At 42.0% G+C, this 26,285-nt stretch overlaps 1 protein-coding gene across 9 annotated transcripts in view; it reads right to left on the reverse strand.

Annotated features, from left to right (window-relative positions):
• Nucleotides 1-601: 601 nt before the first annotated feature.
• Nucleotides 602-26,285, reverse strand: part of LOC144679900 (uncharacterized) — a 386,990-nt gene continuing 361,306 nt past the window's right edge. For all 9 annotated transcript variants that reach the window (XM_078540844.1, XM_078540842.1, XM_078540838.1 and 6 more), the window contains 4 exons: nucleotides 22,569-22,650; nucleotides 21,035-21,147; nucleotides 10,374-10,539; nucleotides 602-8,007 (listed from right to left, as the gene is read on the reverse strand). In XM_078540844.1, coding sequence (XP_078396970.1) covers nucleotides 8,003-8,007; nucleotides 10,374-10,539; nucleotides 21,035-21,147; nucleotides 22,569-22,650 — 366 coding nt within the window. In that variant the 3' untranslated portion in view covers nucleotides 602-8,002. The remainder of the gene's footprint in view (nucleotides 8,008-10,373; nucleotides 10,540-21,034; nucleotides 21,148-22,568; nucleotides 22,651-26,285) is intronic.

Genomic DNA, 26,285 nt, shown 5'->3' on the forward strand with positions numbered 1-26,285 from the left:
AAAACATTACCTTAGCTTTAAACACTACACTTCACCCCCTCCCCCAAGACCCTAGACCAGGAACTCACCACAAAAAGAGTAGAACTGAACTGTAGTAAGGGACAAGATCAACAAATATGTATAAACACAGTAAACTGTCCCAGTGCCCCCTACTTAGGAGTATATTCAGACAAAAATACACACCGAGTCAAAAAGAAACTATCAGCACAGATGGCAAAAAACTTGGTCAAAGAGGAAGTGAAAAGTGAAGAGGTTTAGGGGCAGAATTCCAGAGTTTGGGGCCCAGATGGCTGAAGGGAGTGGACGATGGACAATAGATCAGAGGTGAAGGTGAGGATACCAGCAATATCTGAGAGTAAATGTAACCCTATCCCTTCTCTCCTGTCACCACCCCCTCACCCAACAGATAGAATTGTGAATAAGCCAGATGAACACTGGTTAGAACGATTAGTGCCCCTGAACCACTGGGAACTTGGAGGCTAGTCACACAAGTATATTCTAACAACCTGCCCCAGCAAGGCCACTGTGCCCTAACATTTTGGATAGAAACACATGGTATAACCTCAGAAAATGTAACACTAAACACACACATACACATGGCTAACATCAACATATAAGCTTTATTTCAAACCTTTACTTATACAATAAGGACTGAACAATGGGAATTGAGTTCTGCCACGTGAATGTTGCTTATCAGCGGCCAAACAGCAAAAGCGAGAAGAAAATTCAGGAACATTAAATGTGTGGACAACAGCAGCAGCAGAAATACTGTACAACCTCACCCAGATACTCACTGCTGGAGCCATTTACTGTTTTTAAAATCCATTTACAGATTTCAAAAAAACACACAAAACACAAATGTCAATTCATGTTCCTCGGTCTTTAACAGGTTATGTTTTTTAAAGTCTCGCTTCTCTCATTTCAAGTTGTAGAAACAACGAAAAGTCCTTTATTGTAAAGAATTCGTGCCTTGAAATTATGTTTGTGACCTTAGCAGTTGGATGCTTAAAGCTTCATCAAGTTTCTTTGTTGGGAAGCGATGGTTCGGTTAAAATAGCTACAAAGGAATTTTGAAAGGGCACAAGTGAAACAAACTGAAATCTCAAGATCTTTAGAGTCTCACCATCACAAGCTTTACCCTCACTTAAAAAACACAATATATGTAAAACTGTAGGGAAAAAAAACTTCAAGAAGAATTTCTTAAAGAATGAAAATCATTGGAATAGACTGACAGACAGAGTTAACTACAGACTGTCATAGTCCAAAATGCAGATTGTTAGGGATAAGGAAAAATGAAGAGAATGGGAAAGTGGAGGGGAGAGGGTGTTGGGGAAACTGATGGTTGCACTACAACAATGGCCTTTTCTCATCCCTGCCTTGTCTTACTAAAGATCAGTAGGTGCTTTTGTCACATCACTTTTCTGATGATTTGTTTTTATTTTATGGACTGTGTAGCTGATTGTGGCGGGAGGAAAAAGCATTTGAAGGAATCACTGTTGTGAAGTATGAGAGAGAGGTGAACCATGAACAGGGGGACCTAGATACAATGAATGCAGAGCTAGTGATGAGAAAGGACCAATACTTTCAACTTTCTTTTGAGGGGAAATCAAATCCCTTTAAATTAAAATAGTTCTCACTCAAAAACTGACATTTGGATGGTGAGACTCTTACTTTAAAAGGACAGCCAGCGTTTGAAGTGTTTTGTTTCTGTGTAGGCTGTCGGAGACACTGGCTCTCCATAACTTAAAAAAAGCCACAAGTCATCCAGTCTCACTCTGGACACGAACATGTCTTTTTAAGGGGATGGCTCTGGAGTGGACTGCAGTTTTTTTTTAATATTTATATATAACAGAATCTACACCATTAAACATCAATCATATTGTATGTCACATCACACCTGCTCTGTAATCTGATGCAGGTCACACTGGGTTCCACACTCCCGGGGACACCTGGCTCGGAGTGCAAACCATCAGTGGCCTGAACATTTCACTGCTCCCACCCCCAACAAAAGCTGTTAGCTAAAATTCCATGTAGGATTTTTTTTGTTTTGTTTTTAGAAATCTAGGTAGCACATGCAGATTTTAAAAATTTAATATATCAATATTCATTTAAAGGAACAATTCACAAGCAAATAAATTCATTCTGGAGAGTATGGCCTAGTATGGCCAGGAATCACAGTGGCCAAGTAATAGGAGTAATGTTTTGGGGGGGAAGGAGTGGGAAACACCAAGATGTGGACAACATTGTAGGTTAAATCAAACATTACCTCTGCAATCAGATCCCACTGATTACTGAAATTCCAAACCATTTACACATTCCCCAAACTGGCCTTGTTAAAGACCATCCTTTACCGCCTGCCAGGATTTTCCCACTCCCTTCATGTCCTGAACAATTGGATCCTGCCTCCGTGGGCACCCAGCCCATGTCTATTCATCACATGCAAGTCTAAGTGGGTTATTCATCTATAAAAGGAATCAGAGCTTACGCCTCTTTTCTCTGGACATCTATTAGGTACATTAACCCCGGAGTCAGTCGTCGAATAGCCTTTGGGAATGGAAACCCAGGCTATTTCCCACCCTACACTCTCCCTGCCCTCTCCCCCGGCCAAGAAGGTACTGATGCCAATTGTGGAGTTTCTACTGCTGCTTCAGATTAGCATGACTGTCCACATTCCCACTGCAATAGCTTCGTGCTAACTCCAGGTGGTACCGGGAAGTGGTACTGGCGGTTTCAAGAAGACAAACGGCATTCAGACGATGTCAAGGGGTTGTCACTTGCTCCTGACACAGACCAATTCACATTAAACCACACAAAGGCAATGCAACTAAAACAAAAATCACAATCACAGCAGCACGAACATCACATTAAAACTGATCCTGTTAACAAGTATACATGCACGTAACATCTGAAATACTCGCACTGAGCGGATTGTACAATTCTTTACAAACTGCTGGATGCATAAAATTTTAAGATAGCATTTTTCAACACAATTGTAAACCTGAACCAATCTCTCAAGGGATTCTCAGGCCCACAACAATCCCACCTTTATCCTAAAATCAATTCTGTGCTGTACTGAAATGAATCAAACCTAGTTCCACCAGTAAATGTAGTAAAGCCAGATAGCAACAGCTCTTAGCAATGGATTTTTAACAAGTTATTGAAAACAGGGAAGGGCCCACCGAACATGTACCCTAACCTTTTTTCCCTATTAGGAAGTTTGAAGGAAAGGACAAAGCGGACTGATTTACAATGAAGACGCTTCTAAAAGCCAACAAAAAACCCCAATAAACGTCATTAATACCTCTAGTTTCTTTAACATCACTCGTTAATTTCCATCCCTTCCTCTCTTGAAGGGTGCCAACTCTTGCTGGGCTCCATTAGTCCTCCCCAGACATTGTGTGCACAAACCCAATAAGAAGCAGGTTATTCCAACACCGGGCTCATTAGTAAAGGTGATCTCATTGTTGGCCTGCAATCACGTGTGAAACTTTGCAGCTGGGATCTACTGGGAACATGATGATCTGGCAGATAATCCATAATCCCAAGGGATCCCCAGCAGCCAACTACACTGCATCAATTGCTGAGCCCATTGAGATAAACTAACAAAACAAGGGGGTCTGAACCTGGTCCACAGGACAAATCTTGAAGAGCCAATATAATATTCTCAAGGGACACAATTTTAACTGATGATCCCACTGGTTTGGGGAGGTCTCCTGCCTGCAATCTAATGGGCTCTGCTGGAAATATGTGCATTGAGGTGCCAATTGAGGGTCTGTTCATTGGGAACCACCACATTGGTGAGTAAACCAGAACTAGCTTCACCCACCAGACGGTACAGCCCCAGCACGAGTCACTGCTTTTGAGAGAGGAGGGGGCAACAGGTGAAAGAGGGAAAAACCAACAGCACATCAATGAAAAGTGTACCACATTGGGGAGTCAGGAATCCCAACTACTCCTGGACAGCAATTCACTGGAATCCCAGTCATCCCCAGGCAGCTCTTAAATATTACACCCCACCCTCAACCACAAAAATAAAAATGCACTTGGGAACAAGTTGTACATTACCATAGTGCTGAAGTCATTGATCTAAGGACCAATTAAAGTGAGTTTGCTATCTTTCCACTGGTGTAAGTTCTGAACACACAAACGTACGCACAAACTTTAGTCTTTAAAAAAATAACCCAAATTTGTCCACACATCCCTTTCTGTCACCCAATAAACACACACACACACACATACACACACACACCTGGACATTAGTGCAGAGAATAAAGCAATGTTGTTATAAACAGCCACCTTCTAGAGCTACTTTGAGTTAGGTGTAAACAACAACAGAAAATATATTTATATATTAAATGCTTGAGCAATTCTGAATAGTGTTTAAAAGGTTAAGTGCAGGCTACAATTGCAAATGCAATACAAGGCTGGAAAGAAGCAGTGATGGTACCGGGACAGACTGGTACAGAGGCAGTAAATTCATGACAATGACATTTAGATGAGGCTAAACGAGCAGCAAGTGTTGAACACTGTGCATCCTTCTCAGCAACACCAGAGTTAATGTTGTCTACCAAATCTTGATTGATAAAACAAACATTAATTCTAAACTAAAATACCCAACTTCACCTGGTGAAAACAATCTCAGCAATTTATGGTCCAAGCTTCTTCTTGGGAGGCCAATCACTGAACACAATTGTACTATGCACAGATCTCACCCACAATGCGTGTGTAAGTGAGACCTGCAAATTTACATTTTTCAAATTTAAAAACATACAAAAGGCACAAAGGCCCAGATTCCACTCATTAGCCGTGGTAGCTACCATCTTGTGTGACTAACTTGAATGTCTTGTAGTCCATTAAAATTTGGTTCACTGCTACAAAACATGCATGACCAAAAAGCCTCTCTTTCCCTGACTTATCACTTCACGTAACTCTGCACGAACATCACTTCCACATACAGCTACCTTCCTGCCATACCAAACATCACTGAAAACAAACCTTCCCGGGTGACACTAACCCACTCCACCATCCTGCCTGAAATTAGTTATCCTAACAAGGCGGCGCTTCACTTGACACAACCTTTAAGATTATATTGCTTAGAAAACAAAGTTAATTGTATTTTTTTTAAATCACTACTCATTTTACAATAGTCAGTACTTCATCACCAAAGATTAACTTTGAAGAAATCTACAAGTTAAAACAATTTACAGTTTTTTTTAAAACAGATTTAAACACCGAGGCAGAAACAGAGAAGCTGCAAAGACTGAGGGAAAAGATGCCTCTGTTTTATTCACTAACAGGACTTGTTCTTAATGCAAGAAAACCAGGTAATGGCTTTGAGTCTCTATGTGGAGAAATCTAGTTGTGACCCCACCCCCTCCCTCTATCCAAATTCTCCTCCAAACAATATAGTAGCTGCAGAGAGGTCACCACCTTTGTATCCCACAGTAGAGGGCTTATTCTAATTGGGCTTAAGGGTAGCACTGAGTTGCTCCAGCTTCAGCTGACAGGTGCTAGCACTGCAAGTCCCTGTTTTGAAGGGCACCACCAACACAATCTTACATGTGATCCATATAAAAGGTGCTTAAAATAAAGTCCCTTTTTAACAAAGCAGCATCTGGGCACGGGCTCTAAATTTAGACCCTTTTGAAAAAGGATAAGAGGTGCTTAAAAAATAAAATTACAGTCATTAAACATTTTAACTACATTACTTGTGTAAAAGGCAAAAAACAATCCTTTCACAGTTACATAACTGGGGATCTTTAAAAGGGTATAAGTTATATTTTAAGAAAAGGTCTGATTCTTTTTTAAGATGGAGAATGTTCCTGAAAATGTAAAGATTCAATTGAAAGGAGGGGGTAGGAGGGAAAACAGAATTCTCTTACTTCAACAAAAATAGAAGAAGCATCTCTGGAGAAAGGAAGGTAGGGTTAATATTTCAGGTCAAAGACCTTTCTCTGCCGAATGTTTCCAGCATCTTGGGTATTATGATTTTTTTTCCTTCTCTTCCTCTTTAAGTTGCTGCTATGCTCACCAAAGGCAGAATACTAACTGGGAAGGGATAGGTCCATGGCCTCACAGCTTAGGAAATGAGGAAACTGCAGAAATTTAGGTTGAGCAGGTGGATTCAGCTCCCAGACCTACAACAGATCTGTCTATGACGCACAAACTGATCTGCAAAAATATCCACAAGCATTCTACTGGTTTACAATTTTATACTTAAATTATTTTTAGTCCTATCTGCTGTCAGCCAAGCTCAGTTTGAACAATGACGAGCAGCTGTGCTGAAGAGTTATAAAGCACTTCCACTTGGTATTCTACTCCTAGCATCAAATCAGCTGCTGCCAATACTTGTACCTCAGTTGAACTCCCAAACAAAATCAAGAGGTTCAGGTGGAGGTAGCCTTTTATCCGACTCAGTTCCCATTCCATCTGTAATACCCAGTTCAACAGGATGAATGTAGTACCTGAGTGACGAGAAAGCAATTCTGCACTGAAGCACCAGACTCACTAAATGTGCTCAAGTGTTGGAGTGGAGCTCAAACCCGTAATTTCTTGAGCCAGAGATGGGAGTGCTAACCAGCTGAGAAATTGAGAATTAAAGAGGGATAAAGAGCTATGGGGAAAGAATGGGGGTGGTTTGACTAATTGGATAGCTCTTTTAAAGAGTTGACACAGGCATGAAGAGACAAAAGGCCTCTTTCTGTGCTGTAAGATTCTATGATTTTATTTAAAAAGCATAAAAGGGAAGTGAGCGATGAACAACTCCCCAAACTTTAGTCTTCAAACTACAGTCCTCACTGCATAAGAATCCAGTGACTAGCACTGTAGAAACACAGCCAAGAGATTACAGAACTTCACAAGAGGAAAATAATCAATGGCCTCCTTCTGTCCTCTATCATTCTATGATTCTACTCTATCATAATGACCTTTTCTTTAAAAAAATGCTAAGAAACAAACCTTTAAGGTTTGAAGATTCCTCACTAACATTCACCCCAAACGTTTTGCTTTAACTCCAACTGATTGTGCTTCTCCCACTCCTCTTCTCTCCTTTCTGAATGTGCAAATAAGTACAATTTGTTCTAAATATTCTGTTGACTATGATTTATTATTATTTATTAGTTATAATTTATTTATTGGAAAAAAAGGAGAAAAGTAAATAAGAAATAAATATGGGGTTAGGATTTTCACAAGCTATTAGAAAATTTGGCAGAATGGCTAAATTATTTTTTTTAATGTTAATTTACAGCTGCTATCAGAATTTGAAGGACAGGGTACAGGACAAGGAATTCCTCAAATTTATGGGAGAATGCAGTTTAGTAAAGAAAAAAATGTGGAAAAGAAAAATAAAACTCGGAAAATCCCCTTCATTTAGTCAACTGTTTACTGGGCAGGCAGGGTTTATATTTGGGCTGCAGATGGGATTGGGGTGTTTTATTTAACAAGAATCAACTCTCCTGTCTATTGCTCATTGACAATCAGATGATGCAATAGATTATTCCACTAGTCTCCAAAATGCTGTGCCAGACACTGGTTCCTCCATTGAAGCATCAAGCTCAGCTCTAACCTCAGAAGAACAGAAGTTTATAACTTATTCCCATTAAGGTCCCGTTTGGTAGTAGCACCTTGGATCTGTATTATGGATTTTTAAGATAAAAGGGTGCAATATAGCTACCCAACCCCGAAATAACTCAATAGGAATGAATCCTTTTTAAAGCACAAATCCTGTTAATGATGCTAAATTTCTTGTTTTGATTAAATGTAGTTTGAAAAGAACACGAAGGAAGGAAGAAAAAAAATTCACAAGCTCTGCTGTGCTAGAGCGGCAGACAGATCTTCAGCGAGAGTAGCAAGCTGCGGTGATCCGAGGGAGCTGAGGCTTTCGGTCAGTGACGTGCTGCAGAGAGGAGAGGTATTGTCTGAAACGTTGGGGGATTTGTACACAATGTCTGCTCCGTGGTCTGTCCTGGCCTTGGCATTCTCACGGAACGTCAACTTGCGAGATTCAATCTGTGAAAGGAGGGGGGGGGTAAAAAAAATCTTGTTAGGAACAAAAGTCATTGTGCTCCCCAATCAGTTAGTGACCCCAGATGGAAAGTATTCATGTGGACACAAGTGCACAAGTGGAGGAGCAGAAATAGGTAATACAGGCCCTCATGCCTGCCCAATCACTTAATATGATCATGGCTGATCCTCGACCTCAACACCACTTTCCCACCTGATCCCCATAATCTCTCAATTCCCTTACAGTCCAAAACTCTATTGGGCTCAGCCTTGGACATCAACTGAGCATCCACAACACTCTGCTGAAGAGAATTCAAAAATTCACAACTCTAAGTGAAGGAATTTGTCATCTCAGTCCAAAATGGCAGTCCACTTATCCTGAGGCAGCCACACCTTCAGTTGCCTAGGCACCAAGTCTAGAATATCCTTGGTACACCTCCCTGCCTTCCTAACTTGCTTTTTTCCTTTAAGACATACCTTAAAGCCTACCACTTTTTCAAAGCTTTTGGTCATCTGTCCTAATATTTCCTATGTGGCTCAGTCTTAATGCTCCTGTGAAGTACCTTGGGACGTTATATTTAGCACAATAAAAGTTGTTGTTGCAGTTAAAGAGCCATGGCAAGGCTGCTGGAGCTGTTAACGCGTTCCTGACCTACCACAGGTCCTGCCATTTCAACTGGGACCATCAGTTGAAAATTCCGTTCTTACTGTCAGGTCTTAAATATGTAATGTCCACTAGTGTGATACCAAGAGAACTCCAGACAAAAGAAAGAGTCCCTTCCAGGAAGTAGGCAAAAACATTGTTCATTCCAAAAGTTCACTAGATCACAAACAGTCCCAGGGAATAGGGCAGATAAAAAACTTTCTATACTCATACTTATACTAAAACAGCTTATATTACCCTGTAACTTCTGAAAACAACCACAACTTAAACAAGTTTTAAATAATATCGTAAATCACTGCACTTTAAATTTTCTCCTTTTCTTCCTGATTCTCTTTCAACTTTTTTCATCCTGCTCTCCTTAAGGCGGGCACCGAAGATCAAGCACAACACTGAGACCTTGCTCAAACAGCAATTCCTCATGTGAAAGCTTGGACAGTGACCAGACAGTATTTGATCCACACCACCAAGATTGATCCTCTTCTTGCTTGATAGCCACACATGTACACTTTCCATTATCATGTAAAAATCAGGAGTGGGGACCCCTGCCTCAAATTTTCCCCTTCAACTCCTAAACACAAGGGGTCTGAACCAAAATGCAGCAGCCTTACACACTCCTGGTCTAGATCAGTTAACACCATGCATCAGAGATTGAACCATGGATTCTTCTGGTTTGTATAATACAAAGCACTGCATTTAGCTTCTGTGCTCACAATGCCAACAGAGCTTGACCAGAGAATAGGAACAGGTGCGCTTTAATCAAGAATAGTGAACATATGTAAACCTCACAAACTGCTAAATAATCCAATGTTAACCTGTAGAGTAAACAACTGCTATGTCATGACATCCTGTGAAATTCTACACTTATCGCACTTAGCATGATTTTAAATTAAATCTTGGAGACATGAAAATAGAGGCATCTCACAGGGTCTCAGCACACACTGGATCTAATCATTTATCCCATCATAGGGTGCAAGATAACACACTTTCTTTAAATTCCAAAAATAATTTAAAGTAAAAGCCCTCTTTCTAAACTTGCTTAGTTGCATAAAGCTTAGTTTGCACGTACCAAGTCCTGATTACTGTCCCATCAAACACTCCCAGGACAGTTACAGCATGGGTTAGATACAGAGCATAGCTCCCTTTACCCTGTACCAAAAACTCTCAGGATAAAAACAGCTCAAGTTAGATACAGAGTAAAGTTCCTTGTACACTGTTCAATCAAACAGACCCAGGACAGGTACAGAATGGATTAGTTACAGTGTAAAGCTCCCTTTACAATGTACCAAGCACTCCCAGGGCAGCTACAGCTCTGTTTAGAAATAGAGTAAAGCTTCCTTTACGCTGCCACATAAATGAGTTATATGATGGCGCTCTCTCTACAGAGGTCAACAATTTTTTACAGCTCCAAACTAGAACAACCACTACTATACTGTCACATATCCTACATCAGCTAACTCTGGCCTTTTGGATTGACAGTCAGTTTGTGACTGAAGCAGGGCCAATTTTCTTCTGTGGGCTTGTACCCTTAGGAGGTGGCATGAGACTGCCCAAAGAACAAGGAAATTTTGCAACCTCCCAGTTGGCTTTGATTTGAATCTGATTCCCAGAGTGAAAGGCCAGCATCTAGTCCACCTTAATACCTAGCTCCCAACTATCAACATTTTTTTCACAGAACTACACACCCCACGCAGGCCAAGCTTTCACTTACATGTCTCCTGTATTTGTAACTCTTGGCTGTGAGTTTCGTCAGACCTGGCAGTGGGGTCCTCCCCTACTCCATTTTGCTGTGTCCCACTCTCAGCTTGTCCTGTCAGATCCCCATTTTCTGGAATCTGACTGATCGTTGCTGATTCTGATTCTTCTTCACCCTCATTCTAAAAATAAAATCGTGGGGTGGGGTACAATGGTGCATTGTTATAGAAGGGCGTGAAATGAAATGCAAAATATATACATGAGAAATTTAAAAGAAACAAAATCTTCAGGGTTCAAACAATCAAATGCACTGATGGACTGAGAGTAATATTTGGTAACTGAGGAGACATCCTTAAGCAATGAGCCAGATTTGTCAGAGGACAGAAAGGAATGAAAGAAATAGATTAAAACTACATTTACGCTTTTGTCTATTCTCTTTCCTCACCTCAGGTCACATTCTAATATATGTCAACTGACTCTTCTTTATATTTGCGGAGTGTGGGTGCACAGTTTGATCATGTGCGGCATTGCAGTCAAGCCTGATTCTGTTCCCATTTGATATTTACACGTCCACTTTGTAGCAACACTTGCTGCACAACAAGTGGAAACTCAGGCTGATTTTTTTTCAGACCCTAACCCAGGCATACTGAGGCTGATGGAAAGAATAAGGGAGGAAATGAGGCAAATAAAGTGAACTGTTAATTAAAGAAAGCTAATCATTTGGACTTCAGGATGATAGACAAGAATGAGAATTTTAAAATCAAGGCACTGCTTAATTTAGAGCCAGTGCAAATCAGCAAGTACAGGGGTGATGGGCGAGTGGGTCTAGATGCAAGTTAGGACGCAGACGGCAGTTTTGAATGACCTTGAGTTTGCGGAAAGTAGAACTAGGGAGGCCAGCCAGATCTACGTTGGAATAGCCAAGTCTAGAGGTAACAAAGGCATGGGTTAGGGTTTTAGCAGCAGATAAGCTGAGGCAAGGATGTAAATGGGTGATGTTATGAAGGTCAAAGTAGGTGGTCTTAGTGGTGGTGCAGATATGTGGCAGGAAGGTCATCTTGGGTCAAATGTAAGATTGTGAACAGTCTGTTTCAGCCTCAGGCAGTTGTCAAGGAAAGGGATAGAGCCAATATCAAGGGAACAGAGTTTGTGACAGAGACCAAAGACAATGGCTTCCGTTATCCCAATATTTAGTTGGAGGAAATTTCTGCTCATCTAGTACTAGATATTGGGCTCGCAGTCAGACAATTTAGAGACAGTGGAAGGGTTGAGAGAAGTGGAGGTGAGGTAGAGTTAGGTATGGAAACTGATGCTGTATTTTCGGATGATGTTGCCCAGAGGCAGCATATAGGAGAGAAATAGGAGCGAAGGAAGGATAGATCCCTGGGGAATATCAGAGGTAACATTGTGGCAGTGGGAAGAGAAGCTGATTCTCTGGCTGTGACTGAATAGATAAGAATGAAACAATACAACTACAGTCCCACCCTTCCAGACAACAGTGGTGAGGCATGGGAGCAGAATTTCATGGTCAGATAGGTCAAGAACAATAAGCAGAGAAAGTCAACCAGGACATCATTTGTGACTTTGGTAAGAGCGGTTTCAGTACTACAGCAGGGGTGGAAATCCTCCCTATCTCTGTAATCTCCATCAGCCCTACAACCCTCCAACATATCTGCACTCTAATTCTGGACTTTTGAGTTCTGCAATTTTAAATCACTCCACCACTGATGACCATGCCAGACCCCAAGTTCTGGAATTCCTACCCTAAAACTCTCCACTTCTCTACCTCACTTTCCTCCTTTAAAATGCTCCTTAAAACCTACCTTTTTGAACAAGCTTTCGGTCATCTGCCCTAATATCGCCTTATGTGGCTCAATGTCATATTTTGTTTCTTAATGCCTCTGTGAAGTGCCCTGGGATGTTTTAAAGGTGCAATATAAGTACAACTTGTTGTTGCTGATTGGAGGGATCCAAATATGAAGTTCTGGGAAAGATGGTGGCGGATTTGGGACCAACAGCACATTCAAAGACTTTGGAGAGGAAAGGGACGTTGGAGAGAAGTGGTTTGCAAGGATGGAGGGATCAAATGTTTTTTTTTTGAGTAGAGGGGTGATGATGGTACATTGATTGAGAGGGGAACAGTACTTGAGGAGATAAAACCATTGATCAGATCAGCTACCAATAGGAGCCAGGAGGGAAAACTGGATGGTCAGCAGTTTAGTGGGAATAGGGTCTAGAGAGCAAGAGGTGGTTCTCATTGACAAGATGAGCTCAGAGGGGACATGAGAGAAGATAGGAGCAAAATTAAGAAAAAATTCAGGGTTAGGGCAGGGGAGGAACCTTGGAGGAAGCTAAGGGAAGGGAAGGAAGTATCAGAAACATCTAAACAAATGGTATTGGTCTTTTTAAACAAAAAAAAAACCATGAATTGCTTATACTTATTGCTGGAGGTAAGACTGAAGGAGGGGGGGGGAGGGTGTTTTAAGACGACGTCTTGTGGTGAAGGCGAGAAGCCAGGTGTTATTTTTGCCTTCCTGGATAATCTTTGAATAGTGGGAAGTTTTAGTAATGGAAAGCAGGACCCAATAATGCTTTATGTGATCCAGCCAGATCTGGCAATGGGTCATTGTATCAGATAAAAGATACAGAGTTGAGAAATGTTATGGATAGAGGAAGGTTGAGGCTTTTTCACTCAATGGAAAAGCTGAACTTTTCAGGAGTTCTGGAGCTGAAAGACTCTGTGCACGTCAGCTTGAAATGTGTGGGTGGGTGAAGGTCTCCTATCTCTCTAGTCCCCCGTCTCTCTAGTCCCCCAGTGCATTTTCTTTCCTCACCATCTCAAAGTGCTGCAAAGATCAAAAAAAAGGGGGAAAAAATAAACACCACAACAGGCAAGGTCTAAATTCAAGCCATTCTCTTTCCTGTGTGTACAGTAATTCCTTAAGTGAAATTACCAGACACAGATTCTGTGCAGAAACATAAAATGCTGTCACATCGACTTTAATTAAACAGACACAACACTGTGGTACATCAAGATGGTAACATTTCTAAATGTATTAATTATAACAAGAGTGCACAATAAATAATTGACAGAACGGAAACCTAAATGTGGATTAAAAAACCGTAAAACATTTCTCACCCACCCCAATTTTTCATCCATTCTAAATGTATTTTTCCAATTTGCTCTTCCCTACCGAAGGTGGGACTCTTGCTTAGGTTTGGTGCTACGCTTCAACCTTGCCCAAGTTTCCAATATTTGTGCATACGTATCAGCACACTATCCAGCTGTGGAGGCATCACTACCAAATTTTATCCGCCTCTCAACCATCTATGTCCCTGGACAGCGATCTGAGGTAGGAATGATTCTTCACCTCCTCACCCCAGGGGTACTAATGCTAACTAGCTTTCTGGCTGTTGCCTGCCTTAGATCAAAGTCAGCCAGCAACATGAATTGAAGATAGAAGGTGTTGTTCTGTGTACCTTTGTATTAAACTAGGCAGTGTATTCACCCGTTGAGCAAACAGGGAAAGGGGGCAGGGGAGTGAAGAAAATAACCTATTTCTACCTTGTGATACGGTTTAGTAGGTCAGTTCAGATGTTATAACTTGATACAGTAATGATGGCAGACAGTACTACTGCTGACTGGCCAACACCAGGTGCAGCTGAGGAATCCGAGTACAAACCTGAGAGTTTGGAATTGGTTCTTACTCTACTACAGGAAAGGAGCTAGCTGTTTGGTGAGTATCTGGTAACTGGTTCAGGTCTATTCTATTCTTAAGGTTTAAAATAGTATACAAATTGATGGTAGAGTTCATAAATATATAAAAAAGGAAAATAAGTAAATAATACAACTAAGTAGTTAATTAAATCACATCAAGGATGGCAGGACAGGTGATGTGTCAAAGTTGCAGCATGTGGGAGCTCTAGTATGCCATTGTGATCCAGGGTAACCACATCTGCAGTATGTGTTTGTGGCTCGAGGAACTTTGGCTCAGAGTCATTGAGCTGGGGGCTGAGCTGCAGACTCTGCAACAGGGAGGGGGGATAGTTACTTGGATGCTTTGTATGAGGAGGCAGTCCTGAGATTAGGGTATTTTGATCTGGTCAGTGGTCAGGGACAGGAGGGTGTGAGTGGGCAGGTAAAGGATCCCAGAGGGCAGGTGTGCAGGAGTATCAGTCTCTGCGATTGTCTTAGGGTTTGAGGTTCTCTCAGCTTGTTTGGACGAGAGTGGGGCTGCAGGGTGGATGAGCAGACTGACCATAGCACCGTGGTACAAGAAGCTATTCAAGTGGGGGGAGCAAAAAGGAATGTAATGGTAGTAGGAGACAGTATAGTGAGGGGGATTGACACTGTTCTCTGCAGCAAAGAGCAAGAGTCTAGATAGCTGTGTTGCCTGCCTGTTGCCAGGGTTTGGGACATGTGCTCAGGGCTGAAGAGGAACTTGCAGTGAGAGGGGGATGATCTAGTTGTCATGGTCCACATAGGTACCAACGACATAGGTAGGACTAAGAAAGAGGTTCTGCATAGAGGGTATGAGGAACTAGGCACTAAATTAAAAAGTAGAACCTCAAAGGTTATAATCTCTGGATTATTACCTGAGCCACGTGCAAATTGGCATATGGTACATGAAATTAGAGAGATAAATACATGGCTCAAAGACGGGTGTGGGACAAGTGGGTTCCAGTTTGTGAGGCACTGGCACCAGTACTGGGCAAAGTGGGGACTGCACAGTTCGGATGGTCTACACCTGAACCATGCTGGGACCACTGTTCTCACAAACCGTATAACTAGGGAAGTAGAGAGGGCTTTAAACTAAATAGTAGGGGCGAGGGTTCAAATGTGGAAAGATATGGTATATCAATGAGTAGAGACAAGGTAAGAGAGGAAAATAGTAATATGGGAAATGAGGGTCAGAAAAAGGCAGGAAGGGACAGAGAGAAAAAAACCTAAGAATGCACCAGCAATCAAGACTAGATGATACAAAGATAACAAAAAAACAAAACTAAAGGCTCTGTATCTGAATGCGCGTAGCATTCATTACAAAGTAAATTAATTGATAGCGCACATTGAAGTAAATAGATATCATCTGATAGCCATTACAGAGATGTGGCTGCAGGATGAGAAGGATTGGGTCCTGAATATTGAGAGGTATATGACCTTCAAGAAGAATAGGAAGCTAGGTAAAGGTGGAGGGGTAGCACTGTTAACCAGGGATGGCATTTATGTAATAGTTAGAGATACCTTGGTTCAAGAGATCAGGATGTAGAGTCGGTTTGGGTGGAAATGAAGAATAGTAGGGGAAAGAATTCATTAGTGGGAGTGGTCTACAGGCTCCTTAACAGTAACCACAATGTAGGACAAAGTATACAAGTAGAAATATTGGGTGCTTGTGATAAAGGGATGGCAATAATCATGAATGACTTTAATCTGCATATAAACTAGAAAAATCAGATTGGCTGTAGTAGTCTGGATGAGGAGTTCTTAGGATACTTTTGAGAAAGTTTCTTAGAGCAGCATGTTCTGGAACCAACCTGGGAGCAGGTTATATTAGACTTGGTATTGTGTAATGTGACAAGATTAATTAATGACCTCAGAGTAATGGTACCCCTAGGTAGCAGTGACCAGAATATGATTGAGTTATACATCCAGTTTGAAAGGGGGAAAGGTGGATCTAAGACTAGTATTTCAAACTTAAATAAGGGCAACTATGTGGGCATGAAAGCTGAGCTAACTGAAGTGAACTGAGATACTAGGGGATAGATTAATAGATAAGCAGTGGCAGACATTTAACAGGATATGTTAGAATACTCAGAACAAGTATATTCCTATAATAAAGAAAAATTCTGAAGGGAGGACCAAACATCCGTGGTCAACTCAAGAAGCACTAGACTAAGAAATAGTAGACAAAATTTTTCAGTCGATGTGCAGGGCTGGGCCCGACATGCCGACACGTAAAATGGTGCGTGATGATATCGGGCATGCGTCCCGCGATATTCGTTCGGTGGGCATGCGCCAGAGTCAGCTGCACGCCCGTCGATATGTAAATAGTCTATTAAGGCCATTAAGAAATTAATTGAAGTACTTATTAACATTGGCCATCCAACCTTATGGTTGGCGGGCAGGCGAAAAGGCCAAGCGGCCTTCACGTTTTAGTGGGATGGGGTTTCCTAAAGCTTTTTTTCAATAAATGAAATTTTTCTCATAAATATAAAAACATGTCCCATCTCATGTGACACAGTCACATGAAGAGACATGTTTAAATAAATTTATAAACCTTTTATTTAATAATTTGAGAAGCCCTTCAATCTCCAAGGCAGCGCTGTGCCTCAGGCTGATCGAAGCGCTCTTTCGCGCGCATGCGTGCAAAAGAGCGCTGGCCCCGACTCTCCCTCCTCTCCCGCCCGCACAGGTAGCGCTGAGCGCTACCGGTTGCATCTTACGCTGGGCGGGCCTCAATTGGCCCGCCCGCATAAAAAGGCGGCGTGGAGCTGATCTCAGGCAGTGATCGGCTCAGTGCCCGCCCCTGCCCGCCATATGAAAAATTCTGCCGAGTAAATTATTAGGTGGGTTCAGAGTAAGGGAGAAAGTAATAAGATCAAAAGCAGGGTTACTGTGCATGTATGTGAATACACTAAGCGTGGTAAATGTGATTATAGGGTTACAGGCACAAACTGCCATGTGGAAATACAATAATGTAGCTATAAGAGAAACTTGACTCAAAGGAGGGCAGGACTGGGTATTAAATATTCCCGGATATAAGGTGGTGTTCAGGAAAGATAGAACAGGAAGAAAAGCAGGAGGGGTGGCAATATTGATTAAGGAAAGCATTGCAATGCTGGAAAAAAGAGGATGTCACAGAGGGCTCAAGGACAGAATTTATTTGGCTAGAGCGAAGGAACAAAAAAGCTCTGTGTAGTCTATAGGCCACCAACTAGTGGGAAAGATGCAGAAGGACAAATTTGCAAGGAAATTACAGAGAGGTGCAAGAATTATAGAGTAGTTATAATGAGAGACTTTAATTATCCAAATGGGATAGTAGTAGTGTAAAGGGCAGAGAGAGGCAAGAGTTCCCAGAGTGTATTCAGAAAAATTTTCTATAACAGTGGGTTCCCAGTCCAACATGAAAAGAGGCATTGCTAAGCCTGGTTCTTGGGAATGAAGTGGGCCAAGTGGATCAAGTATCAGCAGGAGAACATTTAAGGGACAATGATAATTGTGTCATAAAGTTTCGGCTGGCTATGGAAAAGGACAAAGAACAACCCAGAGTTAAGGATAATTGGGGAAAAGCCAACTTCAATGGGGTAAGAATGGATCTGGGCCAGATAAATTGGAATCAAAGGTTGGCAGGAAAATCGGTACCTGAATACTGGGCCACTTTTAAAGAAGAGGAATTTGGACACAGTCCAGGTATATTCCCACTAAGGGGAGGTCCCTGGATGATAAAGGAGATAGAGATTAAGATAAAGAAGAAAAAGTGTGCTTATGACAGATGTCAGGTGAATAATGCAATCACGAACCAGGCTGAAAATAGAAAGTTCAAAGGGAAGTGAAAAAAACTAAGAGCAGGGAGGTTATGCTGGAACTGTATAAAACGCTGGTTAGGTCACAGCTAGAGTATTGTGTGCCATTCTGGAATCCGCATTATAGGAAGGATGTGATTGCACTAGAGATAGTGCAGAGGAGATTTACCAGGATGTTGCCTGGGCTGGAGAGTTTTAGTTATGAGGAGAGATTGGATAGACTGGAGTTGGTTTCCCTGGAGCAGAGGAGATTGAGGGGGGACATGATTGAGGTGTGTAAAATTATGAGAGGCATAGATAGGGTAGACAGGAAGGAACTTTTCCCCTTGGTGGAGGGATCAATAACCAGGGGGCACAGGTTTAAGGTAAGGGGCAGGAGGTTTAGAGGGGATGTGAGGAAGAATCTTTTCACCCAGAGGGTGGTGGGAATCTGGAACTCACTGGCTGAAAGGGTGGTAGAGGCAGATGCCCTCATAACATTTAAGAAGTATTTGGATGTGCACTTGCGATGCCATGGCATACAAGGCTATGGGCCTAGTGCTGGAAAATGGGATTAGAATAATTAGGTACTTGTTTGACCAGCGCAGGCTCGATGGGCCAAAGGGCCTTTTTCTGTGTTGTAGACCTCTATGACTCTATGCAAAGAGAGAGTATGAAAAGAAACTGGCAGCTAACATAAAAGGGAATCCCAACATCTTCTATAGGCATATAAATAACAAAAAGGTAGTACAAGGAGGAGTTAGGCTGATTAGGGACCAAAAAAAGGATTTACACATGGAGGCAGGGGTCATAACTGAGGTATTAAATGAATACTTCGCACCTGTCTTTACAAAGGAAGAAAATGTTGGTGAAAGGGGAAGTAATTCAGACACTTGGAAGGGTTTAAAATTGATACTGAGGAGGTATTGGATAGGTTGTGTGTACTTAAAATGGATAAGGCACCAGGACCAGAAGGGATGCATTCAAGCATACTGAGGGAAGTGAGAGTGGAAATTGCAGAAGCTTTGGTCTTAGTTTTCCAGTCTTCCTTAGACTCAGGACTGGAAAATTGCAAATGTTACACTCTTGTTCAAATAAGGGTGTAACGATAACCCCAGCAACTACAGTTTAACTTTGGTGGTGGGAAAGCTTCTAGAAACAATAGCTCAGGACAAAATTAATAGTCACATGGACAAATGCAGGTTAAGGAACACCAACATGGATATCTTAAATGAAAACTGTGTTTAACTAATTTGGAGTTTTTTGAAGGGGTAACAGAGAGGGTTGATGAGGGTGATGCTGTTGATGTGATATACATGGGCTTCCAAAAGGCATCTGATACAGTGACGCAAAACAGACTTGTGGACAAGTTATAGCTCATGGAATAAAAGGGTCAGTAGCAACATGGTTACAGAATTGACTCAGTGACAGGAAACAGAGAAGTGGTTAATGGATGTTTTTCAGGCTGGACTAACGTTTATAGTGGAGTTCTCCAGGGATCGGTATTGGGACACTTGCTCCTACCCTTCGGGAAGGAGGAAAGGCAGGGGGTGGAGTGCCTCTTGTCTTCTTGACTTCCTTTGATAAGTCAGAGTTGGGGAAGGTCACTTAAGAGCATCATCCCACCACTGCTGATATTCCACCAGCAGCAGGGAAGTGATACGTCATGTGGAGAGGTCACCCAGTAAAGGTTAGCAGCCTCCTTCCAGGCTCATGAAGGGTGGGGCCTTCCCTGATCGGGAACGCTATGGTCCATGGAGGGCCCCTCCAGTAGCAAGAGTCACCCTTGCTGAAAGTGCCCCCGCTTTCCCTCCACAACAAAATCCCTTTCCCCCCACACCTCACCCCCTCGCCAGGACCAAAGAGCTGGTAGCCCTCTGATTGGCTAGCAGCTCTTGGAGGTGATATCTTCATCCTTAAAGGCATGGAAGATCTGACAGCAGGCACTTTACTGCCTGATTAATATTTAATCCGTTCAGGGCTTCTGAAAATGGCCATGGCAGGATCACTCACTTCTCCCAGCTTTCTGGCCAGTGGAAAGGGCCACCACCATGGCCATTAAATTCAGCCCAATGTCTGCAGCCCAACAATTGAGCTGAAGTTCCTTCAGCTGAAGACACTATAGAATCTCAAACATGGAGGGCAAGCATTTAAAATTATTGCTTGATTAACATTTCAATCTTTATGCAAAAACGTACAAGTGATATTTTGGACGCTTAAGAAAAATGGAAGCTTGTGATAACCTCCATTACCTGCATCGCATTCCACTGACATTTCTAGGTCTGTTCTTTGCTACACCATCCAACTTCATCTCCCTTACCCCAAAGCCCGATTCAGGGTGGCAAAGCTTTAGGCCCTGATCGTCAATCAATGTCTTAATAAATATGTATAAGTGACGAGGACAGCGTGTAGAAAGTACACACTGCAGCCATGCCAACTGATGGTTGAGAAAGTGGATGATTAAACCAGTGGACGGGTGATATTCAAGAAGAATGATTTGTTCTAGGTAGTGTTGAGCTTCTTGACTAGCAAGTGCCAAGGAGCAACTTGCCCATCTTTCTGGTTCCTTCTCCCCCATTGCAAGTGGTACACACTCTTAGAAGTCTAGAGGCTGGTTGGGGGTGGAGTGGGGCAGAGGTAACTACTTATTAAAATGGATCAGTTGATAAAGACAGCATTTGAGCAAAATAAGTTCAACGTCTGCTGAGTGGGTCGACCTTAGTTGCGGTGGAGATAGGGACACTACATTTAGCCTCAACACCCTTGGGTTAAGGGGATTGGGGGAAAAGAAAAAACAATTTCCCAGTGTTCTTGGTCGCTTTCCACTACCAGAAGTATACCCGTGCAGATTTCAGGTGAGGACAGTATAAAGATTCTTTTGATAACCTCACAGTTCTTGCTGCTCCACACCACCTAAAGGTATAACAACCACTTTTGGGAAGTACCAATCGGTCACCAGCATCATCTGTGGATCCGCATATCCAGCATGGGTGTCAATATCATTAAGAGAGGATAGAAAAGTAGGGAAAAACTTGGAGAGGCTGCAGAGCAAGGATGATGCAAATTAGAGGAGAAAGAAGAACAAGTTCTGTAGCCCTTGCTCACAGCTGGTGTGACCAGTTGATGCTTTTTCAGCCACTATACTGATCTAGTTTCTGCCACCCTTCATTGCCTCACCTTCACGTTGCCTCCTCCTGGAGTATGGTTTAGGTTATCCAAGGACCCGATTTTCGATTCTGCTTTGTTTTTGAAATCAGTCTTGGTGGTTTCTATCTTCACATCCCCGCCACCTAAAAACAGTTTGTAAAGAAAGAACTTTATGCACATTTTTTTTTTGCTCTCCACCACAACTCTAAATTTAGGATAGATTTCAAAAACATAACTGACACAGAAGTTGTGGATGCATCCAGATAGGGATGAATATAGAACCTGTTTCCAGTTTGTGTTAAATAGGGGGAGGTGAGGTGTGAGGGGCTGGGGGCGGCAGTCGGAAGAGATAATTTAACGGATGACATAGGCAGAGAGAGGAAGAGGTGAACTCAATTTACAAGCCTGCATCTGTATAGCACCTTTTCAAAAGAATTATGCTTGAAGGACAGTGGCTTATATAGAAAAAATAACACCCATTCTATGTTAGTAGCATCCCACAATCATTAATACAACAACTGATCAATTTTTTTGTTGTCAGTGTTAATTGAGTGAGGAATGTTGGCCAGGACACCACAAGAACTTCTTGTACTCCTTCAAATTAACTAGTGGAACAGACAAATGGGGTCTGAGTTTTAACATCACATTTGAAGGGAAAAAAATCTCAAATGATGCAACACTCACTTCATAAGGTTTTGAAAAGGCAGTCTAGATTAGGCATTCAAATCTTGGAGTTGATGTGTACCCATACCTACTCAAAAATGGCACACCATGTTACAGGTCCCTGATGGTTTATTATATAAATCCATCACCTGCTGTGGCTCTAAATTATACAGACTAAGGCACCCAATTTCGAACCAAAGTGAAGTGACCTAACCTACAAGGCAGCAGCTCAGGCACTAGTCAACCTTAGTGTTGTTAGGGAGCTAAGGAAGTCAACCAGGATTCTTGCTGAGAAGTGCATATGGATGTTCAGTGGGAAAAGGATCGACATGTCTGTGCTGCCTCCCACACAGTCAAATTGAGGGTGATAGGAAAATAAAGTCTCTATTGGTGAAGAGATAAATTTCAGCTTAGGGAAAAAAAAGGTCATTGCTGCTGGCTCCATCCTGGGTTCAATCTGTAATCCTCTTCACATTACTGGAGTGGAACAAATAGACAAAACAGGCCTTTATTCAAATTCCACACCAGGATTTTAGCATAGTCTCCTACGCATTATTAAGGGAGTGCATTGCGCAAGTAACTGAGTTTTGGATGAGAAATTAAACCAAGGCCCATTAAAGGTCCCATGGCTCTGTCCAAGAGGGAGTTCTCCCAAGTATTCTGGCCAACATTCCTTATATATCTGCTGTCACCAGTGATAGATTAAAAGGTCATTTTAGGAACTCACTGCTGTGCCTTGAATTTTGTGTGGGATTTGGACAGCCATATTTGCCTGCAGAACAGTTACTGCACTTCAAAGTAATGCATTATATATTTGAGAGATATGATTTGATGTTGCTTAAATGTAAGGTTTTAATTTTCAATTTTTGGGTTTAGTTTTTTTGGAATATATTAATAGTACCTGCTTTGTGTTTTAGATTAGTCTTGGATCCACATTTGGAAGATGCACGGCTCATGTCCAGCTTCGCTTTTGGAATTTGCACCTAAAAAAATGAAGAATTAAAAAAAATATAAATCATATCAATGCTTCAATATCTTTAAGATGAAGAGAAAATGAGAACCATGTCAGCAAATGATGCACTTCATCAAAGCGTATAAAATATTAAACTGCATAATGTAAATCTAGAATATTACTCCCAATTAAACCAAGAAACTAGGGCCAGGGGACATAAAGATTAAACCTATCAGGAATGGCTTTTTTATCCAAAGGCTGACAAATGTTTTGAATAATTTACAGAGCAAGGTACTGGCAATAAAAACACTGCAATCATTCCAAATATGACGAGAGAATAAATGAACAAGAGAGATTGGCTTTCGCAGTACAGTTGCATAGTGGTATGTTACTGCATCCGTAATCCAATAAGCCTTCGTTCAAATCTTATCATTTGAGTTCAGTTAAAATAAGAAGCATCAGTGCAAGTGGTCACGGAGTTGTCTGATTATCATTAAAAAACTGGTTCGCTAAAGTCCTTCAGGGGAAAACCTGATCTGGTTTATGTGACTCTAGTCCCACACCAATATGATTGACTCAACTGCCCTCTTAAGTGGCCTAGTAAACCACTCAGTTGCTCCAAGCTGCAAGGCAGCCCATCACCATCTTCTCAGGGCAACTAGGGATGGACAATGAATGCGGACCTTGTCAGTAACACACACACATCTTGAGAACGAATTTTAAAAAAGGTTTTAATGGCCTTTTCACACCAATTAAACCAGCCCTAAATTGTTTAATAAGGTTATTGATTCCCTCTCTGGCTCTTGTGCAGCTAACGACAAACTAGAATGAACCTGCTAGCTTTCTGAATCTAGGAAATTTACACTTGGGTTGCTATGGATCCAGGATTTAATACCCGCTAAACCCAATATATAAAGATGGCACAGAAAAACAATGGACTCAAAATGCCAAACGAATAGCACTGTCACAGAATCACTTTAGAAGTGTCAGAGAATGTGCCTGAATATTAGTGCTGTGGAAATTATGGGTTGGATTTAATGCTCCCCCGCCAGCAGATTTGAAGGCGGGGGATCGTTAAATCCAGCAGGAGGCTGCCTGTTCGTGCGCCAATTGAGGCCTATAAGTGAACAATTAATTCCCACTTAAGGGCCTCATCCCACCACTGCCAGGAATTAACTGGTGGCAGGAGAGGCCCAAGCCATGCATCAGGCCCGGCAGGTTTCCCTGCATGAGCTAGTGGTTGTGAGGGGTGGAGGCCTCCCCGTCTTTAAGGGCCCCTTGGGCCCATTGGAGGGCTTCCCTAAGATGTAACCTCCCTCCAGGTTTCCCTCCTCCCCTGGCCTTTTCCCCCACCCCCATGCCAGCACTTACCAGCTTGGCACCCGAGCAGACCCCTGACTCACCTGCTGGGCTTGATCCACCACACTGTGCCTCCTCTAGCCCTGAGTGCAGTATTGGCAGTGGCCACCGCCCTGGTGGTGCTGCCAGTACTGGAGAGCTGTCGACATCTGATTGGCCAGCAGCTCTCAGATGCAGGACTTCCTCAACTTAATTAACAGCCAATCGGCCATTTAATAGCTGCGAACTAACCGGACTTGTGAGTGGGCTCCTCACTCTCTAATCTTTTAGCGAGGTGGTGGGAGGGACTACAGCGGCTCTTTAAATCCAGCCCTATGCGTAAAGTATGGGAGTGGAGTGAGAAAATTATTTCAGGACAAGGTGATCCACCACTACCCATAACTCAGCGGCTGAGATTCAAAAACAAATTGAAAACACAGGAGTCAAATTTAATAATGAAGGCCAAGCACAGTGAGCCAAGCTGAAAGTAATTTGAATACATTTTTAAAATTCATAGTGGCTGTTGGTTCCACTGCGAGCTCTAGATCATTTTGTTACAGTATTTGAAAACAAAAATTACCCAAGTGATTCAAAGCCATTTTTTGTTTACATTAGGTACATGTACTCAGCTGAACCACCAACTCCACAGACCTGTTTTTTGACTTCCCACTGTGACCCTGTTCCCAATGAACAGGCATCTTTCTAGACCAATTCTCTCCCTTCACCGCAAACAGGTTTACACCTCGCTAGGATACAGTTCTAAGTGTGCTAAGTGTCTATGGTACTTTCCCAAGTATCCACTCATCACACGTTAACATAGCAAGCTTCTTTAGGCAATTCGACTTATGCAGGGCACCCTGTTCTCACCTGAAGTGGACACATGCATTTCCCAGTAGAGCTCACTGGAGAATGATCAGGAGCTGATTTCCACCCCCTACTCCTTAGACCAGGGGCACCTATAGTATTTCTACCCATTGCCTTTGCAGAGATCAGCGATTTCAGCATATTTTGGAGATTGAATGTGGGACGTTCTGCATGATTTAGTACCTGGACAACAGCTTATCTAATCAGTGGTGCAAATGCCTTTTATTTGTGGAAATTTTGTGCAGACACAAATAATGATCCAGTTTTAACCCGAGTTTATCCCAAATGACTTCTCTTCCAGTTTCCAAAAGCCTTAAACTAAAGCCTTGAACTCCATCTTCTACAACTACCCATTGATAACTACTTCCACAAAGGAAAAAAGCAGAAGTTTATTCAGTAGAATATCTGAAACCACTACAATGATGAGCATCATCTGTTATATCCCGACCAGCCTCCTTCACCAACTCCAAAACAAAAGCCAAAATTTTAGGCAGGGGTACCTGAAAAAAATAGACACTGAGGTCGAATAGCAAATACACTGTGTTCATTCAAGTAGATGACGAGAAATTTAAGTCACTCTTTGAAGGTTTAAGAAAGGTACAGGCTTCAACCCGATCCACATTATAGGAGAGAGCATTGGCTGGTTCCTGGCCCAGTCACACTCTAGTCCATGGCTTCCCACTCCCTGTTGATGCACAGAATTGACAAACATGCAACAGTAAGCGAATACTGAAGTCAAATTTCATAAAGTGCAGTGACTGGATATTACACATGGATCATCAATTTCTCTCCCACCACTGTAATTGTCGGCCAGAGAGTAAGGTTGTCAAGCATATTTGATTGGGAAACCCATTTAGATACTGGTCTGGGCATCTCTCAGAGATGTCCGACTCTACACCAAAGGTACCTTTGCATAACCGAATTTTTCCACAGTTTAAGATTAGGCATTTTTTTAAAAATCAGTTCAGATTATTTGGCTTTTGAAAAATAAACTTCAGAAATGTCAACAGATTTTTTAAAAAATCCTTTTAAAATTCGCAATGGAAGTTTGATTTTTCATTAAAGAGACGTAATGTCTGGTTGAGAGCAACCGATGAGGACTGGTCACTTAATATTCAAGGATACAAAGTGCTCAGGGTCACAGTATTGATCAGGGAAGACACTGTAGTGTTGGAACGAGAGGAGGTATTTGAGAGGGCAAGGGCAGAATCGATTTTGTTACGGTTGAGAATCAAAAAGGGTATGATTATGCTCCTGGGAATATTCTATAGTCCAACAAAGAGTGAGACAGACGAACAAATATGCTGGGAAATCACAGATGCGCAAGGACTATAGAGTGGTGACATTAGGGAACTTCAATCACCCAAATATCAATTGGGATAATATGAAAGTTAAGCGAAAAGAGTGGGAGGAATTTCTGAAATGTGTTGAGAAAATAGGGCATTGGTGAGACCACATCTAGAG

The sequence above is a fragment of the Cetorhinus maximus genome, chromosome 4 (assembly GCF_964194155.1).
Source record: "Cetorhinus maximus chromosome 4, sCetMax3.hap1.1, whole genome shotgun sequence".
In the NCBI taxonomy this organism is placed as follows: domain Eukaryota; kingdom Metazoa; phylum Chordata; class Chondrichthyes; order Lamniformes; family Cetorhinidae; genus Cetorhinus; species Cetorhinus maximus.